We start from the raw sequence: 16,582 nt of genomic DNA, 5'->3' as shown, positions 1-16,582 counted from the left end.
GGCCTCGCCTTGTTTCGAGAAGACCAGGGCTTTGCTTTGTGTTAAATGTTTAATGACAGGGAAAGGGCAGCACACAGGGACGGTGAGCGTGCCTTGTCGCCGGGTAGATATGAGTTTTCCTGCGGAGCTGGAAGGATCTACAGTACTTTACAGCTCCGTCCTGTGTCTCTTCGACTTTGAATCCCTGCTAGACCGAGGTCTTAACGTCCTTGTGGCATGCATTTTAACTTGATTCCGAAAGAATCTGCAATCGAGCAAACTCTCCCAATCCGTCGTCCGCTGTGTGCTTTCTGTCAGAAGTGTCGGGATAGTTTAGGCCTCTTTAGACAAGTCAAACACCTGACAGCCAACAACACGAGGAAAAGGTCGACCCCGCGCTACTCCAGTTTATAAAGAGGGGGAGAAAAACAACCATCCTCGCTGACAGCGGGCCAAATGAAGCCCTTGTTGAAGTGAATGTGTCACACATACTAATACCGAGCAACTGTGATGGGACTCCTGAAATATCCTTCAGCCACTTCCCCTCACATAGACAACGTTATTGGGATTCCTTAACACCTTCGGCGAACAGAGGACACAGCGAAAGTTATCCTTGGGACCAGTCAATACTCAAAAAGCTTTTACCCATTAAGACCGGGAACGCACCTGTGTCATTTTAGATTTCTTTGGCTATTCGAAAATAGCAGATCTGCCGCGCTGTGCAAATCTTTTATATATTTATTTTTGAAGCAACATTTGTAACTCAAATCTTTGCTTCTGGGGGTCCCTGGAACAACATGTTTTGAGACGGGGGTCCACGGCCAAATACATCATATTGGGGGTCCTTGACATGAAAAAGTTTGAGCACCACTGATATAGAAACATAACCTTTTCAGAAAACTGTTAGGTTAGGAGACATTTGTAGAATCGGAACCTCAGGTCTAAATAGGTTAAGAAAACCCATGTCACACAAATGAGAATATGGCGTTTTTGTCTGTTTGTTGCATTGCATGCAGATGATTACGGTTTCTGAGGGGTACGCTTTAACTCAGGGCATCGCCAATGTTCCGCGCTGCTGCCTGAAACAGCTGATTCCTCTCTCTCCGGCAAGTTGGGAGGATCAGAAGCCGGGGGAGGTTAGGGGGGTCGGGGGTTTATAGGGGTGGGGGGGGGTCAGAGAATGACAGCGATGAGGAAGCTCCGGGGGGCTCCGCATACACACACACACACACATGTGCCATGTCGGACGACTGTTGGTACACATTCCACTCCTCCGTGGGGTCACGAGAGCAGATTCCACGGCGACTGGCTCGGGTAATAGTGGCGGTGGTGGTTGTCTGTCTGTGAGTTGGCAGAAAAGGGAGGGTTCCTGGGCGGGTCCGTCCTCCCCTTCCCTTCCAAGCCCCCCTGACAGCAGCTGCTGCTGCTCTTGGCTGGCAGGGTGCGCAACGGTGACCTCACACCCTGGAGATATTTTAAAAGGAGCAGGCCGGCGGGGCAGCGAGTTCTGAGTGGACACGGTCATGAGAGCAGGGCTGCACTGACAGGTCCGAGTCCGACGTTCCAGGAAACCGTACCGCGAACAAGAGAGCTCGTCAGCTCAGTGACATTAACTGACCCGCGTTCTGACCCATCGTCTCTTTTTAAGGGCTATGACCCAGTAGTCTCCCGCACCATTCCTTTTTCTCCTTTCGCGATGCTGCGGCATTGCCCCATACCCCGGTTCGCGTCCTCCGCCGCCGGCGCCAAAAAAAAGACGCCAAAGGCGGAGAAGGCCCCCAAGGCCCCCCCGCCGGACCTGGCGGACCCCCTGGATGTGGCCAAGGAGGTCTTGCCCCCCCAGAAAGTGCTCAAGATATTCAGCATCAACATCATTGCCCAGGGCTTACCGTTCTGTCGCAGGCGGGTGAGTCAGTGTGCCGCCATGTCATCCGACCGATTCACCTTTTTGCTTGATTTCATATTGCATCGCATTTGTTATGTTCCATCGCACAGCGGTGTTTCCTGCCGACAGGTACTGTGTTTCAAGCTAACAACTTGCCCAGTTCTTATCGGCAAGCAACACTGTTATTCTATGGACCATAACTTAGGCCTTAGTTGCCTTAGTTTGCTCTTCAGTGGTGACTTTGAAGTGAACTCCGCATTAGTGGTAGTTCATCAAGATGCCAGTTTGTTTCACGCCCCCTGTAGAGCGCTATACTTGCTCGGCTATTTTTATTGTTCCAGTTAAGTTCACTTTTTTTCGGTATCTTTACAAAAGCCGCTCACAGTTCAGTTTTCTTTGGTCCTGCCGTAGTGTCAAAAAAAGAACATTGGAGGAGGCTGTTGTGAAAAAAGACCAACGACCTCTTTGACACTCAGCCTGTTTGCTTTTCTCAAGACGTTTCTCCTCTACGTTCAGGCCCTGAATCTTAAATATCCTTTTCAAAAATTCACTGTTTTTGTTGAGTTTGAATTAATTTCGTAATTCAACACCTACGGCAACGGTCATGCTCCGGTTTGAAGGTTAGCAACAGCCCCTTGTTCTCTTTACATAATATGCTGGAAATTAGCCCTGCCACGTTAGAAGACAGTAATGTATTTATTGTTTGAATTGAATGGTTTGAGAGAAATATGAGGATGTAAGACTGCATGCCGTTTTAAATTAGTTTGAGTGGTTAATACATTTTCACATTTATTTTCAGATATCTAAAGTTGAATAATTTAAAGTGATTTGCCAACTACATATTAGTAGCAATAACAAAATGGTTATTTTATCTCGTCATTGTGCCTGACGTGCTACAGTTTGTTGAATAGTAATGTTGTGTTTTGGTCCATGCGCTCACGGGCAAAACGTTTGCCTGCTGCTGCCTCACCCACAGCAGCCCTCAGGACCCCAAGCCGTGACCTTAAAAAGGCCCCCAGCGAAAGGCCTATTTTTAGTTGAGGTTTTTGATAGCTGTGGCAGAAAATGCACCGATTGGAGAAATGATCAGATTTGGATTCAGTCTCGTTGCAGTATTCACTACGTAAATATACCTTGTACGCTGAGGCCTTCTTAACCTTTTGAATTGCAGCGTGTTACTGTAAGATACGGAGAGGTGCTTTGTGCTGTAAGTTTATCGTCTCATTCATTAGATGTACTCTTTCCGCTCTTTGGAAGGATATTAAATATCGGATCAACAATTATCAGGGTCTCGAGTTCAGGACAAGGCAATGTTATGTGATGCAACGTTATACGTGGACAGCTGCCCTATAGCTTAGTACACAAGGACCATAGGGATGTTATTTAAGTTAGTTCACCTTTCTACAAAACTGGACTTAGGGCAATGTCCTCGTTTCGATGTGTTGGGACTAGCAGAACAACGAGCTGTTAAGAACCCCAGTTAAGATTGCATGATGTGGTCGTGATCTTACTAACGTTATATTAAAATCGCTGTACTTTTTAGAAGGCGTTTCGTTGCCGCATTATAGCTGGGGTGTTGAGTGTGCGGAGGAAACCTGCATTCAGCTGACCAAGATTTGACCTTAAATAAGACATTCCCCTTAAAGAAGCAGCCTTGTGCATCGGGCAACCCAGTGGTACTGACAGCTTTTATCGCAGTGGACGGGAGGCGGAGCAGGACAGTAATCCGGTGGTTTTAAAAATATGATCTGCTGAACTTTCAGACATAGCTTGGATCTCTAAGCAGGGGATAGTTTGAGGGGCAAGGGCTGTGCCTGAAGATGGCATTGGAAATCAGGCCGGTCGGTTTACGACGGCTGTCCTCTCCCACCCTCCTCCTCCACCTCTTCTGCTTCCTCTCACATCAAAGCCAAGCCACTGGGGCAAAGTAGCGTGGAGACAAAGGGATCAGAATGATAATTCGGTCTTCATTAGCGCTGTTTACGTGTCAGACACAAGTTCAAAGGCTGAGCAGAGGAGGGGATTGTGACGGGGTGATGCCAAGATAATTCACTATTGTGGCCAGCCACCGTGGTTTAAATAGCTGTCCAATGGGATGGTCTTAACATGTCTCCTCTGTGTTACGCGATGGTGCGGTGAGGACCCAAATGTGGGGCAGTGGAGCCAGGTGGTGGTGATCAAAGCCCAAGGCTGGGTGTTCACCCACATGAACCCTAGCGTCCCTATTTTAGGCATGTCATCGTGTAGTAGGCAAACATTCTGCAAAAAGACGTGTCAAAAATTGCCCATCTGCAAGTTTGTGTAATGTGTTGTTTTGTGTTCTCCCCGTCATCCATTCTAAGGCCATAGGATCCATGTAGCTTTACTCAGCATTTCAGTATAAATACAGTGGTGTGAAAAGGGTTACGGATGTGTGAACAGTATGCCCTCCTGTTGGCCTGTATCGCGCAATTAAGTCGCAGCCTCAACTTAATTCACTCCTTACTTTTTTATATATAGTTGTATGGGTTCTGCTTTGGTGTGAAACCTAACTCCAGCCACACCCGGCTTTAATATAATTTTACGGTCGTGATTTTAAAGCTCATTATCCGCAAAGGCCCTGACTACTTTTTCATGTCATGAACTGAATTTGAAATGTTCAAATGGCTTCCGGGCTACCCGGGATCTAAAAGGCTACCGTAAAGCAGGCCACTCCTGTCACCAGGAACAAGAGAAAATAGCTGCATAAGCCGTCGTCTCTGGCAACCTCTTGGCAGTAATTGGTTTGACTGTATTTGGGAGAAAAAGAAAACCACGTTTGGGGATTATATATACTACAGTGGCGAGGCATGGTTTAATCCCCCGCGAGCAAAGGTGTTAAAATTGCCTATTAGTATGCCAGCAGCTGTGATGCTTGAAGATGGATGATCTTGTTCCACACCCCTCTCTCACTGGAGATTGAAACGTTGCAGAAAAGTCCTCGACCTCGACCTCCCACACATTCCCTAATAGACTATCCGTATGAAAACACGCATTTGGGCCCGCTCCACAGCCGCTGAACTAAACGGAAGATCCCACATGGGCCCGTTTATGAGGTTGTTACTCCTGATGGTGCGTGGCCGCGCCACGTGGGTAGTGTGGTGGGTCCTGGCAGCTGGGCTCCTCTGAATGGCATAGCTGGGATTTCTCAGGGCCCCCGCGGGGACTAGCGCTGCTTAAGTCTGCCGGACCTGTTGCTTCAGAAGGAGCTCATTCCATGCGATCCACGAAGCTGTGCACACGCATTTTTCCCATACTTGAAGCGCCTCGCCCGGCCGTGTCACATCCTCGTTAAGATGTTGGTTATTTTTCGGCGTTAGGACTGCCAATTACAGCGACTTTAATAAGCCCCTAGGCCATTTTTCTGTCCCGTTGCGCCCGTGCTGAATGAGCGGTCCCATTGGGCGAACACAGACACGAGGTCCGCGTCTGAGGAAATCTTAGTCTCACTCTCTTTATATCTCGAGACATCTCCAGTGAGATATACCCCCCCCCCAACTTGTGTTCTACTGATTAAAAATAGCTCTGAACCTGTGTTACATTCCCAATTAAACGGTGCCAAGAGAAACCACCCTATTTCCCAGAGCCAGAATGGGCATCCAGCTGTTGGCTGTAGAGTAGACACAGCCATGTGGAGCACCGGGACATTAACAGGAGGGGGGGGTATTACTTTTCCCCAGCCACTCCCTCCTCCTCCCTAGTGCCCGCCTTGCTGCTTCAGTAAGGTGATCTGGACCTGCCCATTGCAGCTATGTGCATATAAACAGCTATCGGCAAGGGACACATGCTGCCCTGAGCCTTTCCTTTCGCAAACTCACACCCGTTTGTTTAGTCTTATCCGTTTTGTCTTATTCTGTGTTTCCCTCTGTTGCGCACCGCATATTCATACAACCAATACAACCATTCCAGCCTTTCGGGGTCTATGTCTGTGTATTTTCACAGGCCTTGAATTACTGTACATTTTGATTGAAGTCACTATGGGAGTGAGACACATTTAGTTGGTTAATGAGTTGGTTGAAGACTGTAGAAATTGTGCTTATGAAAAATAATGTAGCCCCGTAATTGCTCATGTAAAGGCTCGAGAAGGTGCAAAATAGCCCTGTCCTTTCCAGTTAAATCCACGTCGCTCGCTCTGCTTTTATTGTAATGTTCTTACTGTTTGGTATAAGTGTCATATTCCTAACACTCTGGCTCAGGTTTTTCAGTTTCATACAGCAGCCGATATAATTTGTATTCTTTGCCTCTCTGTGCGTTGGCCCATTTCCGTCGAGGAAAACATATGAAGTGTTTGCACTTTAACCGAGGCAGTATGCTGCCTGGCAGTGTGAATGACAAACAGGGTGATATGACATGACGATCTGATGCATGCTAAAAGCAGGCTGGGTGTTTGATAGCTGTCTCTGCGTGCGTGCGTCAACCAGTCTGCTCGTATTTCAATAAACAACTTCTCATTTCTAAGGCTTTATTTTTCAAGTGCCAAAAAGTTTAATTTCACCTCTCAGCATATCTGGCTGTTTCTTTATGCACGATGGTGATGCAGAGGTGCAGCTTTTGTTGTTGAGCACGTTGGTCTCATTCTCAGGCCATGTGAAACCTGAAGCTTTTTTTTTTTTATGTTGTTCTGTTGACTCCTCCTGTTGCTGTAGAAACAGCAGATCCAGTAAATTCAAAATATTGCCATCTTCCCCTTAGAGTACACACTTCACTGATGCAGAAAAAAAAGAAGCTTGTTACAGCCTGGGCCAGTGGAAATCAATGCAATAGGAGTGAATTCACCTCTAACTTCTTCTACTCAGTCTCCTCCAGGCTGCACAGTGAATAAGTTCTCAACATTTTTAGGGGCTAAACACAATTTCTGGTAGCCTGCAGCATATCGCCTCAGATAAGCTGGCTTTGGGCAAGAGGGGCAGGCAGCACCCTGTGTTAAATGAGTGGCTCTCTACAGATAAAGACAGGTAAAGGGAATGGGAACATTCCTCATAGTCTGCTGCTCCAACCACCAGCAGCAATCTTCCCTGGGCTTCTAAAAGCCACTTCCATGCTGCTATTTGGCCTCCAAATGCATACAACCAGGGCCTTTGCACGCTGAACTCTCTCTCTCTCTCAAGAGACACACAGGACAAGGCGACAAGTCTTGTGACTGTCCTTTGAAGTGTTCTCCTCTTTGATTCTGTCACCCTGATGCAATAAAGTGCAAGTCACTGTTCCAGTGGAAGCTGGATGTTGACGGCCGGTGGCATGCGTGTCTTGCCCTTGACAAGAAATCGTTGGAAGGCTTTGTTTGCACGTCGTTAAAAAGTTTGTGGTCTTTGTATTTTTTCCCCCTCCTTTCTGACATTGTCCCTCACCCTCCTCCCCAACAACACATTAGCATGTCAGTCCAGAGGTCCATAAGCAGTCAATCGTCCGTCTCCCAGTCCTGCCAAGCCGGGGCCGTGTTAAAGAGCATTTAACAGTACCCGGGGGCTTGTTTTTAACTTGACTTCCTGCGGCGCAATGACACAGCGCAGAGTTTACAGGCTTGAGCATGATGATCTGACAGGCTGAACTTGGTGATCTTAACGGCCTCACCCACCGCAGGCGCACACACACGCGCACACACACACACACACACACACACACACACACACACACACACACACACACACACACACAGTCACACACACGCCCCTCCGTGGTATGGCTTCAGCAGCTGACAGCTGACTCACCTTCAAGCCCAAAGATAGTTTTTTATAAGTGCTGATTTAACTGAAATCATTTTCATCGTTCCTGCACAACCTGGTGGCCGGCTATGCGCCTATGTACCTCATCCCATGGTCTCGACCTATTCACCTATTGTTTTGACCCGATATCAATCATACATAGGTTAATGTATACGCAAGCAGTCTGCCACCATGCCAAAACCATGGGTTGGCAGCTGATGCGTTTGTCCAGCTCGCACCCCCCCGCTCCTCCTCCTCCACTCCTTCCTTCCCTCTGTCCTGAAGCAAGCAAACGCTCCACCTCTGTGCCCTGCGAGAGCAGGATTCCATTGCCCTTGGACTCCAAATAACACAGAGGGGAGGAAGGCATCTGCCACCGGCTATTCTGAGCGGCAGGGCCCATTCCAGAGCAAGGCATACGCATCCAGCCTGCTAGCTAGCTACTGTAGCTAACTAGTACCCATATACGCCATGCTGTTCTCTTAACACCGCCACCCGTTCAAAAGAAGACATAACAGCACTTTTAAGATGAGAGCTCCTGTACGTGGCGTGTATGCTAGCCACAGTTGCTAGTCCACCTGGGTATCTATCTGAGAGTTTCCTCTACTTTTATCAGGTTAGTCAAGGAAGCTATTGGCCAGCTGTAACTTACTGTAACTCTAGTTTGGTGGCTCTATTCGATATACTGAGATCACATTGGCCTTTTGGAAGTATTTACAGTATGCATCTACTCCCTTCATATAGCTTTTCAGCTTGACTTTTGACTGAGTCGTTAATAATGTCAGCATGTCATTGATGAAGCAACGATACGAGCAGGCGTCTTCAGCGCGCAAGCACCAAACCCGAGACGTATACTGTATCTGAAATACCTCTGGAGTCGAGAGCTGGGTGGTGGTACGGGATCATTTATACTTGCGTTGCAGCGAGACAGACTGAGCATGCTCCGTAGCGGCTGGGCTCGGGGCCGACCCACCTGCCACAGGGCAGCCTGAAGGCACTGACATTTCCCACTAGGCTGGATGGAGGGGGGCTAAGACACATTTTACTCCCCCACCCCCCCCAGGAATGTGTCATAGCAACTGAAGCATCGCCATGTAAATGACAATGAACAACAGTGCAAAACAAATCAAATATATGAATCAATAATTGATCAAATAATAATAATAATAATAATCCCTCCCTATTCTGGGCATGTACTATAGACGCATAGTTTCCAAAAATGTAAAACAAATTCAAAACGAGTAAAGACAGCCAATCGTTACTTAATTTGTTGATATCTATATCCTAAAAAAAATAAAAATATTGATATATATATACCGGTATATATACAATTCTTCCTGATTCATTGATTAATCTGAAAAGTAATAGATAGAATTAGAAGATAAATTGTAGTTGCAGCCCTACAACATTTGTCTCTCTCTGTTTCTTCCTCTCATGCTCTTACATTCTTCTCAGCCCCAACCATCACCATACATATTGCAGCGAGCACATGCTTAAACCGGCTGGCTCTTTTAGTTTCACCTGGGTATTCTTCTCACTGGGTGTTTCTCGTCGTATAGACTGTGCCTTTGCTCCTGAGAGATGTTTTTGAAGTCTCGGCGGGCCGTGCCGTGCTTGAAAAATCGCAGCTCCGCCCCGCTTTTCTGCATCCACAGCACAGCATGTCTGAGCCGTACTGACAGGTTTGGGATATTTGGGCGTTGTGTTTGTGTTTGTGTCTGGGTGTCTCTTGGAGCTGTAAACCCGAGCCCCCTCATGCACACACACACACACACACACACACACACACACACACACACACACACACAGGACAGTTTGTTTATATACATCAATGGTTTCCAGGGAACCGGTGAACCGCGTACTACTGTATATAGGCTATATGCATCCTATAGAGTATAGATACTTTTATGTGGTTAGAAAAAAAAGCGTGCACGGGCAGGATACAATTTTTCTTTTTTTGGAGACCAGTGGCCTTGATTTGACGGCGGCAAGGCATGCCCGAAAACAATTTCTTTTTTTCTCCCCCTCATCGATTTTCCATGCTGGTTCCCATTGGTGTAATTATCTCTGCACAAATAGCCTTCCCTGGCTGTGATTCTTCCTTCCAGAAATGTGAGCTGCTTAAACATTGTGTGTGTGTCTGCTCCACTTCCCCAGCCTTAGTATTTTGCTGCAAACACCCTCTTCAATAAGCCACCCTTCCCTTTGCCTTTCACAAGGCCCCACTTGCCTGGCTGTAATTGGCTCGTCAGTGGCAGTTGGAGGCAGCCTAGTGAATGGATAGTTTGAGCGGCTGTAATTGATGCGGCTGTCTGCATAGTTTGTTTAATCTGTGTATAAACCCCCCCCTCTCTCTCCTGGCTGCCTCGGTCTCAGTGTGTGGTCCTCCCCCTGCCTGTGTTGTGTACTGTACTGTACTGGGGGGCCCCCCCCGCTCCACGGATGTTCACCTAGCAGAGGGGGAAGTAGAGGGAGACGGGAGAGACATTTCTCAGGCAACGACTTTGGTTCGAAAATATTCTCATGGTCAAGGACTCGGCGAGGCTGGCATCGGATGCCAAGCCCTCTTTCCTGGCACGCGGTAGCTCGCCACCCGTCGCAGAGCCTCTCTATCTCTTCGCTAGAGTGCAGTTCCAGCACAGCATTAATAGACCCAAATATGGATCTTTTGGAAGTACAAAAGTGTACCGAAAAAAAGTTATCCAGTCGTTGCAAAGACAGAACGGAGGTTACTTTAAACTACAAAGTTCTTTGTAAAGTAAATGTGTAAATTCAACAGACTTGACTGCTATACATGAGAAAAGGCTAAAGTATCACGGTTTGAGATAATTGAGTATCGATTTTGCGGAGGACCCGTCGCTCAATCAAGTCAAGTTAGACGGCTCGTTCTTTAGCCTCACCGATAAAACGATGTCCAATCAATTCTGACACAAGTTACGTCAACTCTTCAACTCATGAGGTGTCAGTTTATATGAACTTTCACAGGTGCACCTATATGCAATTCTGCAAGAAATTAAAAGTTAAGCAAAAAAATCTTTGTAGAGGAGAAACACATCTTGAGTTTATTCAGTGAGCCGATAGATGGCGTTAGAGCGCACCAAGATGAAAGCTGATGAATGCTCTAGGTGATTTCCAACATATCTGATCGTGCTGGCTACTGAGGTGTTTAGTTTCACTAAAGGCACAGACAGGCGAGGAAAACATTTAGAAGAAGGACCTGTAGCAAATGCTGTGTCATTGCTCTGATTAAGCTTCTGAACAGTATTATAGGGGTACATCATTTAGGATAATTACATTTATTTATTTAATCAAACTAATCAATTTAACTCATTATAAAATGTAATTGATAATGAATTTGACAAAAAATGATACATTCCGGGGGTGGGCAAAGTACATTTTGGCCTTTTTTTATGTTTAAATAGCGAAAAGAAAACGCATATTTTTTTGCATGACAACATTGTGCGACGAAGTATAATATAACGCATAAGTATATCGTTTTGTTGATATATCCATGTAAACATTTAATACAATTGAAAAACACGCTTCTCCATTATTCGATGAATGTAAACCGTGATCAATAGAATAATCACTATGGACATACGCGATAGTTGCACTGCGGCCAGGGACGTGCACAGATAGACTCTAGGTGTTGCTAGAGCACCTGCCCGTTGCCCTCTTGACCAGAAGTGCCCTTTTGAAGTGTGCCCAGTTTACAGCAGGGGTCTTCAACAGGGGGTCCGGGACCCCTAGGGGGTCCTCGGAGTTACTACAGGGGGTCCGCCAAATCTTTATGTGATATGATTTTTCTTTTTACCATAACCACTCGAAACCTAGCATCCCTTTTCTCAGGAGAACTTAAGCCAAAAATAGCCGATCTACAAGCTCACAACGCCTCGCGCTGCGAGGCGTTGTGAGCTTGTAGATCGGCTATTTTTGGCAAAGAGGTATAGGTGTAGAGGGAAAAAAGAGCAGACCAAGTAAACCAAAAAAAGTATGATTTACTTGAGCACCTGCCCCTCAAAATGTCTGTGCACGCCACTGACTGCGGCCCTAGTAGACTTTGCAACTTCTTTTGCCCTCCCTGCCCTTGAAACCCAACCTGAACCCTGGCCATTCCTGGCAGACCTCCTGGTGCTCTCCCTCTGCTCGTCTGGGAAGAGCTCCATGCTGAACAGCTGGACGGGCCGGTTGGTCTCTCCAAGAAGCCATTCACTCTGCTGCCAGCGTCAGTGCGCACCATCTTGTGTGGTTGGCGTGCACAAAGGCAGTGGTTCTCAAACTTTTTCCCATGTCACGGATCCCCAAATTGACATGTATTTGGCCACGGACCCCGAATATATGTTGTGCCAGGGACCCCCCCCCCATACCAGATGTTTTGTTGAAATGTTTTTTCCAAAGTTCCAAATTTCTCACATTTTTTGAAAGTAGATTGGCTGTTTTCAATTAGCCGATCATTTTTCAGGAAATGACTAAAACAAAACAAAAAGTGGAGTTAGGAGGTTTTGTTCATCATTGATAAGAACAGCTGAATGGACCTCCAAGCTCACAATGAGGTTGGAGGTCAAAAGGGGGTGGAGCCTGGAGCCAGCTAAACCAGCTACTGTAACTCCACCCCCCTTTGCTGGAGTTAGCTGGTTTAGCAGAAAGTCTGAGGATCCAATGGAGTTAGCTGGTTTTGTCAGAAGCACTTTTTAATACTTTTCATTGGTTCAATATTTTTTTAATCAACACACAGACGTAAAGGGTGTTCAATAGCACTGATATATGGAGAAAAAAATGCAAAAATGGAGTTAGCTGTTTTCTGCTGGACAGCAACGAGTAGGGTTAAAGTTTTATTGCAGAAATCGTAGAGAAAACTCTCCTTGATTAGCCCTACTAGATTAATCGAAAAACGTGATGCATAGAATAATCGCTATGGAAATAATCAATAGTTACAGCCCTATACTCTCAGGAGAGAGACACGCACAGACACAGTGCACACCTGAAAGGCGTTTTTGGACTGAATAGCAGCCCTCGTGCAGCAGTGTTGAGAGGCTGCAGTACTTCAGCTCTCTTGTCTCCTTTCAGCTCTCTCACATGCAGATGATTCACTTCCAAGCTGCTCTTCATCACCTCTGCAGTCAGCTGAGGGTTCCCACTCTCTGCGTGTGTGTGCGTGTGCGTGTGTGTGTGTTTACTAGTATTAATATATTTGTGAGGACCAGTGTCCCCACAAGTAGAGTAGAATTTGAGAAATAGAACATTTCCTGGGCCTCACATGAGAAAGGGTCATTTTATTGTTAAAGCTTTGAACGGATTCAGGTTAGGATTAAGAATTTTGAGGTTATGTGTAGGGGTTAGGGTTACGTATGTCTTAACACATCGGGTGCCAAAATCTTATAATAACAGATTGCGTTCGGTGCCTGAAATCTCACCGTCTGCAACGCTGCGTTGTAAACGATGCATGCGTGCACAGCAATGGATGGTCCTGGCTAAAGCCTGGAACACAACATGTCTCATGCGAGTCACCATTGCGGAGCGATCGCGCATCGTTTTGCCCACTGTAAAATGTTAAGGAGATACAGAGGTTTTTAGCAAGGAGATAGAATGGAAGCGGATGGGAGCCAGATTTTTCGGCACGGTGATCCATCTGTCCCTTGCTTCTTAGAGTGTTCATGGGTGATTCCAGTGCTGCGCCAGCCCCCCTCATATGGAAAAAAACAGGAAAAAAAACAAAAAGACTGAAAACACCTAAGCGCTACTCTGTGAAAACACGGTTTGAACCGTGTTTGGCACCCGATTTGTTAATACTTAGTTGCGCACCGGTGTCGCTCACCGGAAATATCAAATCTGAGACGCGATGTGAGACAATTTTCGGCTTTGATGATTTCCTCACAAGTATATTAGTACAAACGTGTGTGTGTGTGTGTGTGTGTGTGTGTGTGTGTGTGTGTGTGTGTGTGTGTGTGTGTGTGTGTGTGTGTGTGTGTGTGTGTGTGTGTGTGTGGAGTGAGGGAGAGACATACTCTGATCTTAAAGACGCACTGAAGTGACATTTTCGGTCATTTTATTTTGAAGGTTCAGCCCGAAACGTCGGCTCAACGACTCTAAACCAATCAGAAGGTCCCATCCCTTCAGGCTATGGGACGTTGGATCTCAATCACTTCAGCCGTGCTGGCACACGGCTAGTGTTTGTTTACAAGTGAGAGAGAGACGGCCAGTGAAGCACGTTTGCTACTACCTGGCTTATTTCTAACCTATAATGTTTTCAGATACATATTTTAGTGTGCAGATGAAGTTTAAAATGAGTAATACACTCATCTTCAATGAGATTCAAAACGGAGTATCTCTGTAATTAAAATCAGCTGTGTTTGAAGAACGTGCAGCTATGGGAATCAAACAGGTGCATGTAATCAAGATTCATTTATATTCGTGAAGGCTGTATTATGTCATCACGCAGCACGTTTTCGTTTACAGGAAGTAATTAAGATTGGCTTTTTAGGGACTTTAGATGTAAAAATTCACAAAAATGTTTTTTTTTCGTTTTTTTTGGCATCTATTGTTAGGTATGCCCATATGATGACCACGGATATGCTCTAAAAGTGTGAAAAACATATTTTTCATTTCACTACACCTTTAAAGCACTCACCTTGTATTCATAATACATTCAGCACATGTCCTCCACACGCCCACACTCTCCAAAAGTTTCAGAAGAAAAAAACTAAATTCATGTAGAGAAATGTATCGGTACATACTTTGAACTCGACCGTTGTTTACTGATGCTCCAATGTCAAGCTTTTTACTTTACAGCACAACATGTACAACAATATGAACTGTGTGAATGAACACATTCAATAAGCAAAACATTAGCATTTCTGTGCATTTCAACTTTTTATATTTTTTCTGTAAATTAAATGCCCTACTTCTTCCTACAAGTGTTGCACAAAAGTAGTGAAAACAGCAGATCTACAAGCTCACAACGCCTCGCAATGTGAGGCGCTGTGAGCTTGTAGATCGGCTGTTTTCACTATTTTAAAACGTTTTTCAAAATAATAATAAAAAAGGAGCAGTTTTGGACATACAAGGTTTCCACCTGACAGCAACGAAATGAACAATATGAAAAGCTCAATGCTCTTGCATGTGCAAAACAGTTATTATAACACCAGGCAAACCTGTGACAGAGTTGCTACAATGTGTTGACTAGGATTTACATTAGTGAGTGCAAATTTCATGTAGTGTATATATATATGGGTATACTGCAGGGGTCTTCAACGTTTTCAGGCCAAGGACCCCTTGGCTGAGAGAGAGATAAAGCAGGGACCCCCAATATATATTGTATAGAATATAATCTTTTCATAGATTTCATAGATGGATTCATTTTAATGTGTGTTTTCAGACTTTTAACCACATAAACCGTCCATACTAAGTAAACTTGACCCACTCTGTACTCGGTATGCTCTTTTTTCCCCCTACACCAAACCTCTTTGCTGAAAATAGCAGATCTACAAGCACACAACGCCTCGCGCTGCGAGGCGTTGTGTGCTTGTAGATCTGCTATTTTTGGCTAAAGTTCTCCTCAGAATAGGGATGCTTGGTTGAAGTGATTAATGTAAAAATCACATAAAGATTTGGCGGCCCCCCTGTAGTAACTCTGAGGACCCCCTAGGGGTCCCGGACCCCCTGTTGAAGACCCCTGGTATACTGTATATAGGCGTAATAACCTACTGACATGACAATAACATGATTACAAATAAGAGGACCAAAAATTTAAAAAGTTAAGTACTTTTCTTTACTTGGTACTTTCCAAGTACCAACACATTGTATCTTGACCATTTCTTAACTCAGGTACTGAGATACTTTCCAAGTACTAGCATACTGTATCATGTTTACAACGTAACAATGCCACATTATCCTCCTTCCTCAGAAATAATAAATAGCGGACAGTATGTGATTTATTTAACATCATGGTGATATACCATCACAGAGGTAATACAGTACCTGCATTTGTAGCTCCTGGCGGCCTAACAGACCACATTTAGCAAGACCCCCAGAAACCTGATTCGGTGCCTCACTACAATGACACGGAGCGCGCCGTGCACCGTGTGGAAGATGGAACACCAGTGAAACATCACGTGGGGACCGCGCTGCTTCAACTCGCCCCACTATTAATAAACTGCCAACACCCTAGAAATGGCCTCCCCAGGCTGTGTGCTGTCCACTGGCCCCGGTCTGTGTGTAGGAAAGTAAAGGCCCTCCATCATCACCCCCCGGTAAGACAGGCTCATCATTCCCGAATATCTCCCCCCCCCCCCCCCCCCCACCCACCCGACTCGCGCCTCTCCATAACAACCCTGACTTTTGTTAGCCGTGGCAGGCCCGACCCGACCGGCGCGTCTGCAAGCTTGTTACTTAACCCATTAAGACCTGGAACTGTGTCATTTTTTAGATTAGAGCAGAAAAGCATTATTTTACACTTTGGGCTATTCAAAAATAGCAGATATAGATATTTTTGATATAGATCTGCTATTTTTGAAAATTCGTGAAAATGTGTGCAAATCTTTGAGTATATATATTTTTAAAGCGAACATTTTTAACTCAAATCTTTGCTTCCGGGGGTCCCTGGAATCAAATATTTTGATGGGGGTCCGCGGCCAAATACATATAATTTTGCGGGTCCTTGACATGAAAAAGATTGAGCACCACTGATATAGAAACATACGTTTTTCAGAAAACTGTTGAGATTTAGGAGACATGTAGAATCGGCTTCAGGTCTCAATGGGTTAAGCTTACCGTCAAATTAAGGCGAGTCTCCATATGCCCCCCCTCCTGACTCGGAAGGCATTTAATTATACATAACACCGAGGCAGAGAGGAGAGAGAGAGATGGATGCGTTTTCTATGTAAAAGTGCCACCGCTAACTTGGCGGCAGGGTGACTCAGACGGCTATTAATAGTGTCCCCGACAGTTCCTCAGTGCGCTGCGTCCACCCTCCCTCCACCCCACCCCACCTACCCCCCTC

The 16,582-nt window shown here is 45.7% G+C and overlaps 1 protein-coding gene across 3 annotated transcripts in view; it reads left to right on the top strand.

Annotated features, from left to right (window-relative positions):
• Positions 1-16,582, top strand: part of fbxw7 (F-box and WD repeat domain containing 7) — a 265,796-nt gene that overhangs the window by 137,981 nt on the left and 111,233 nt on the right. For 2 of the 3 annotated variants that reach the window (XM_084084726.1, XM_084084725.1), the window contains exon 1: positions 1,524-1,885. The exons of the other annotated variant lie outside the window; for it this stretch is intronic. In XM_084084726.1, coding sequence (XP_083940852.1) covers positions 1,676-1,885 — 210 coding nt within the window. In that variant the 5' untranslated portion in view covers positions 1,524-1,675. Of the gene's footprint in view, positions 1-1,523; positions 1,886-16,582 lie in introns of those variants that run through there. 3 annotated transcript variants of the gene reach the window in all.

The sequence above is a fragment of the Gymnoscopelus microlampas genome (genome assembly GCF_963454915.1).
Source record: "Gymnoscopelus microlampas genome assembly, chromosome: 2".
NCBI lineage: Eukaryota > Metazoa > Chordata > Actinopteri > Myctophiformes > Myctophidae > Gymnoscopelus > Gymnoscopelus microlampas.
Note: the sequence above shows the minus strand (reverse complement) of the source record. Positions and strands in the feature narration are given on the sequence as shown.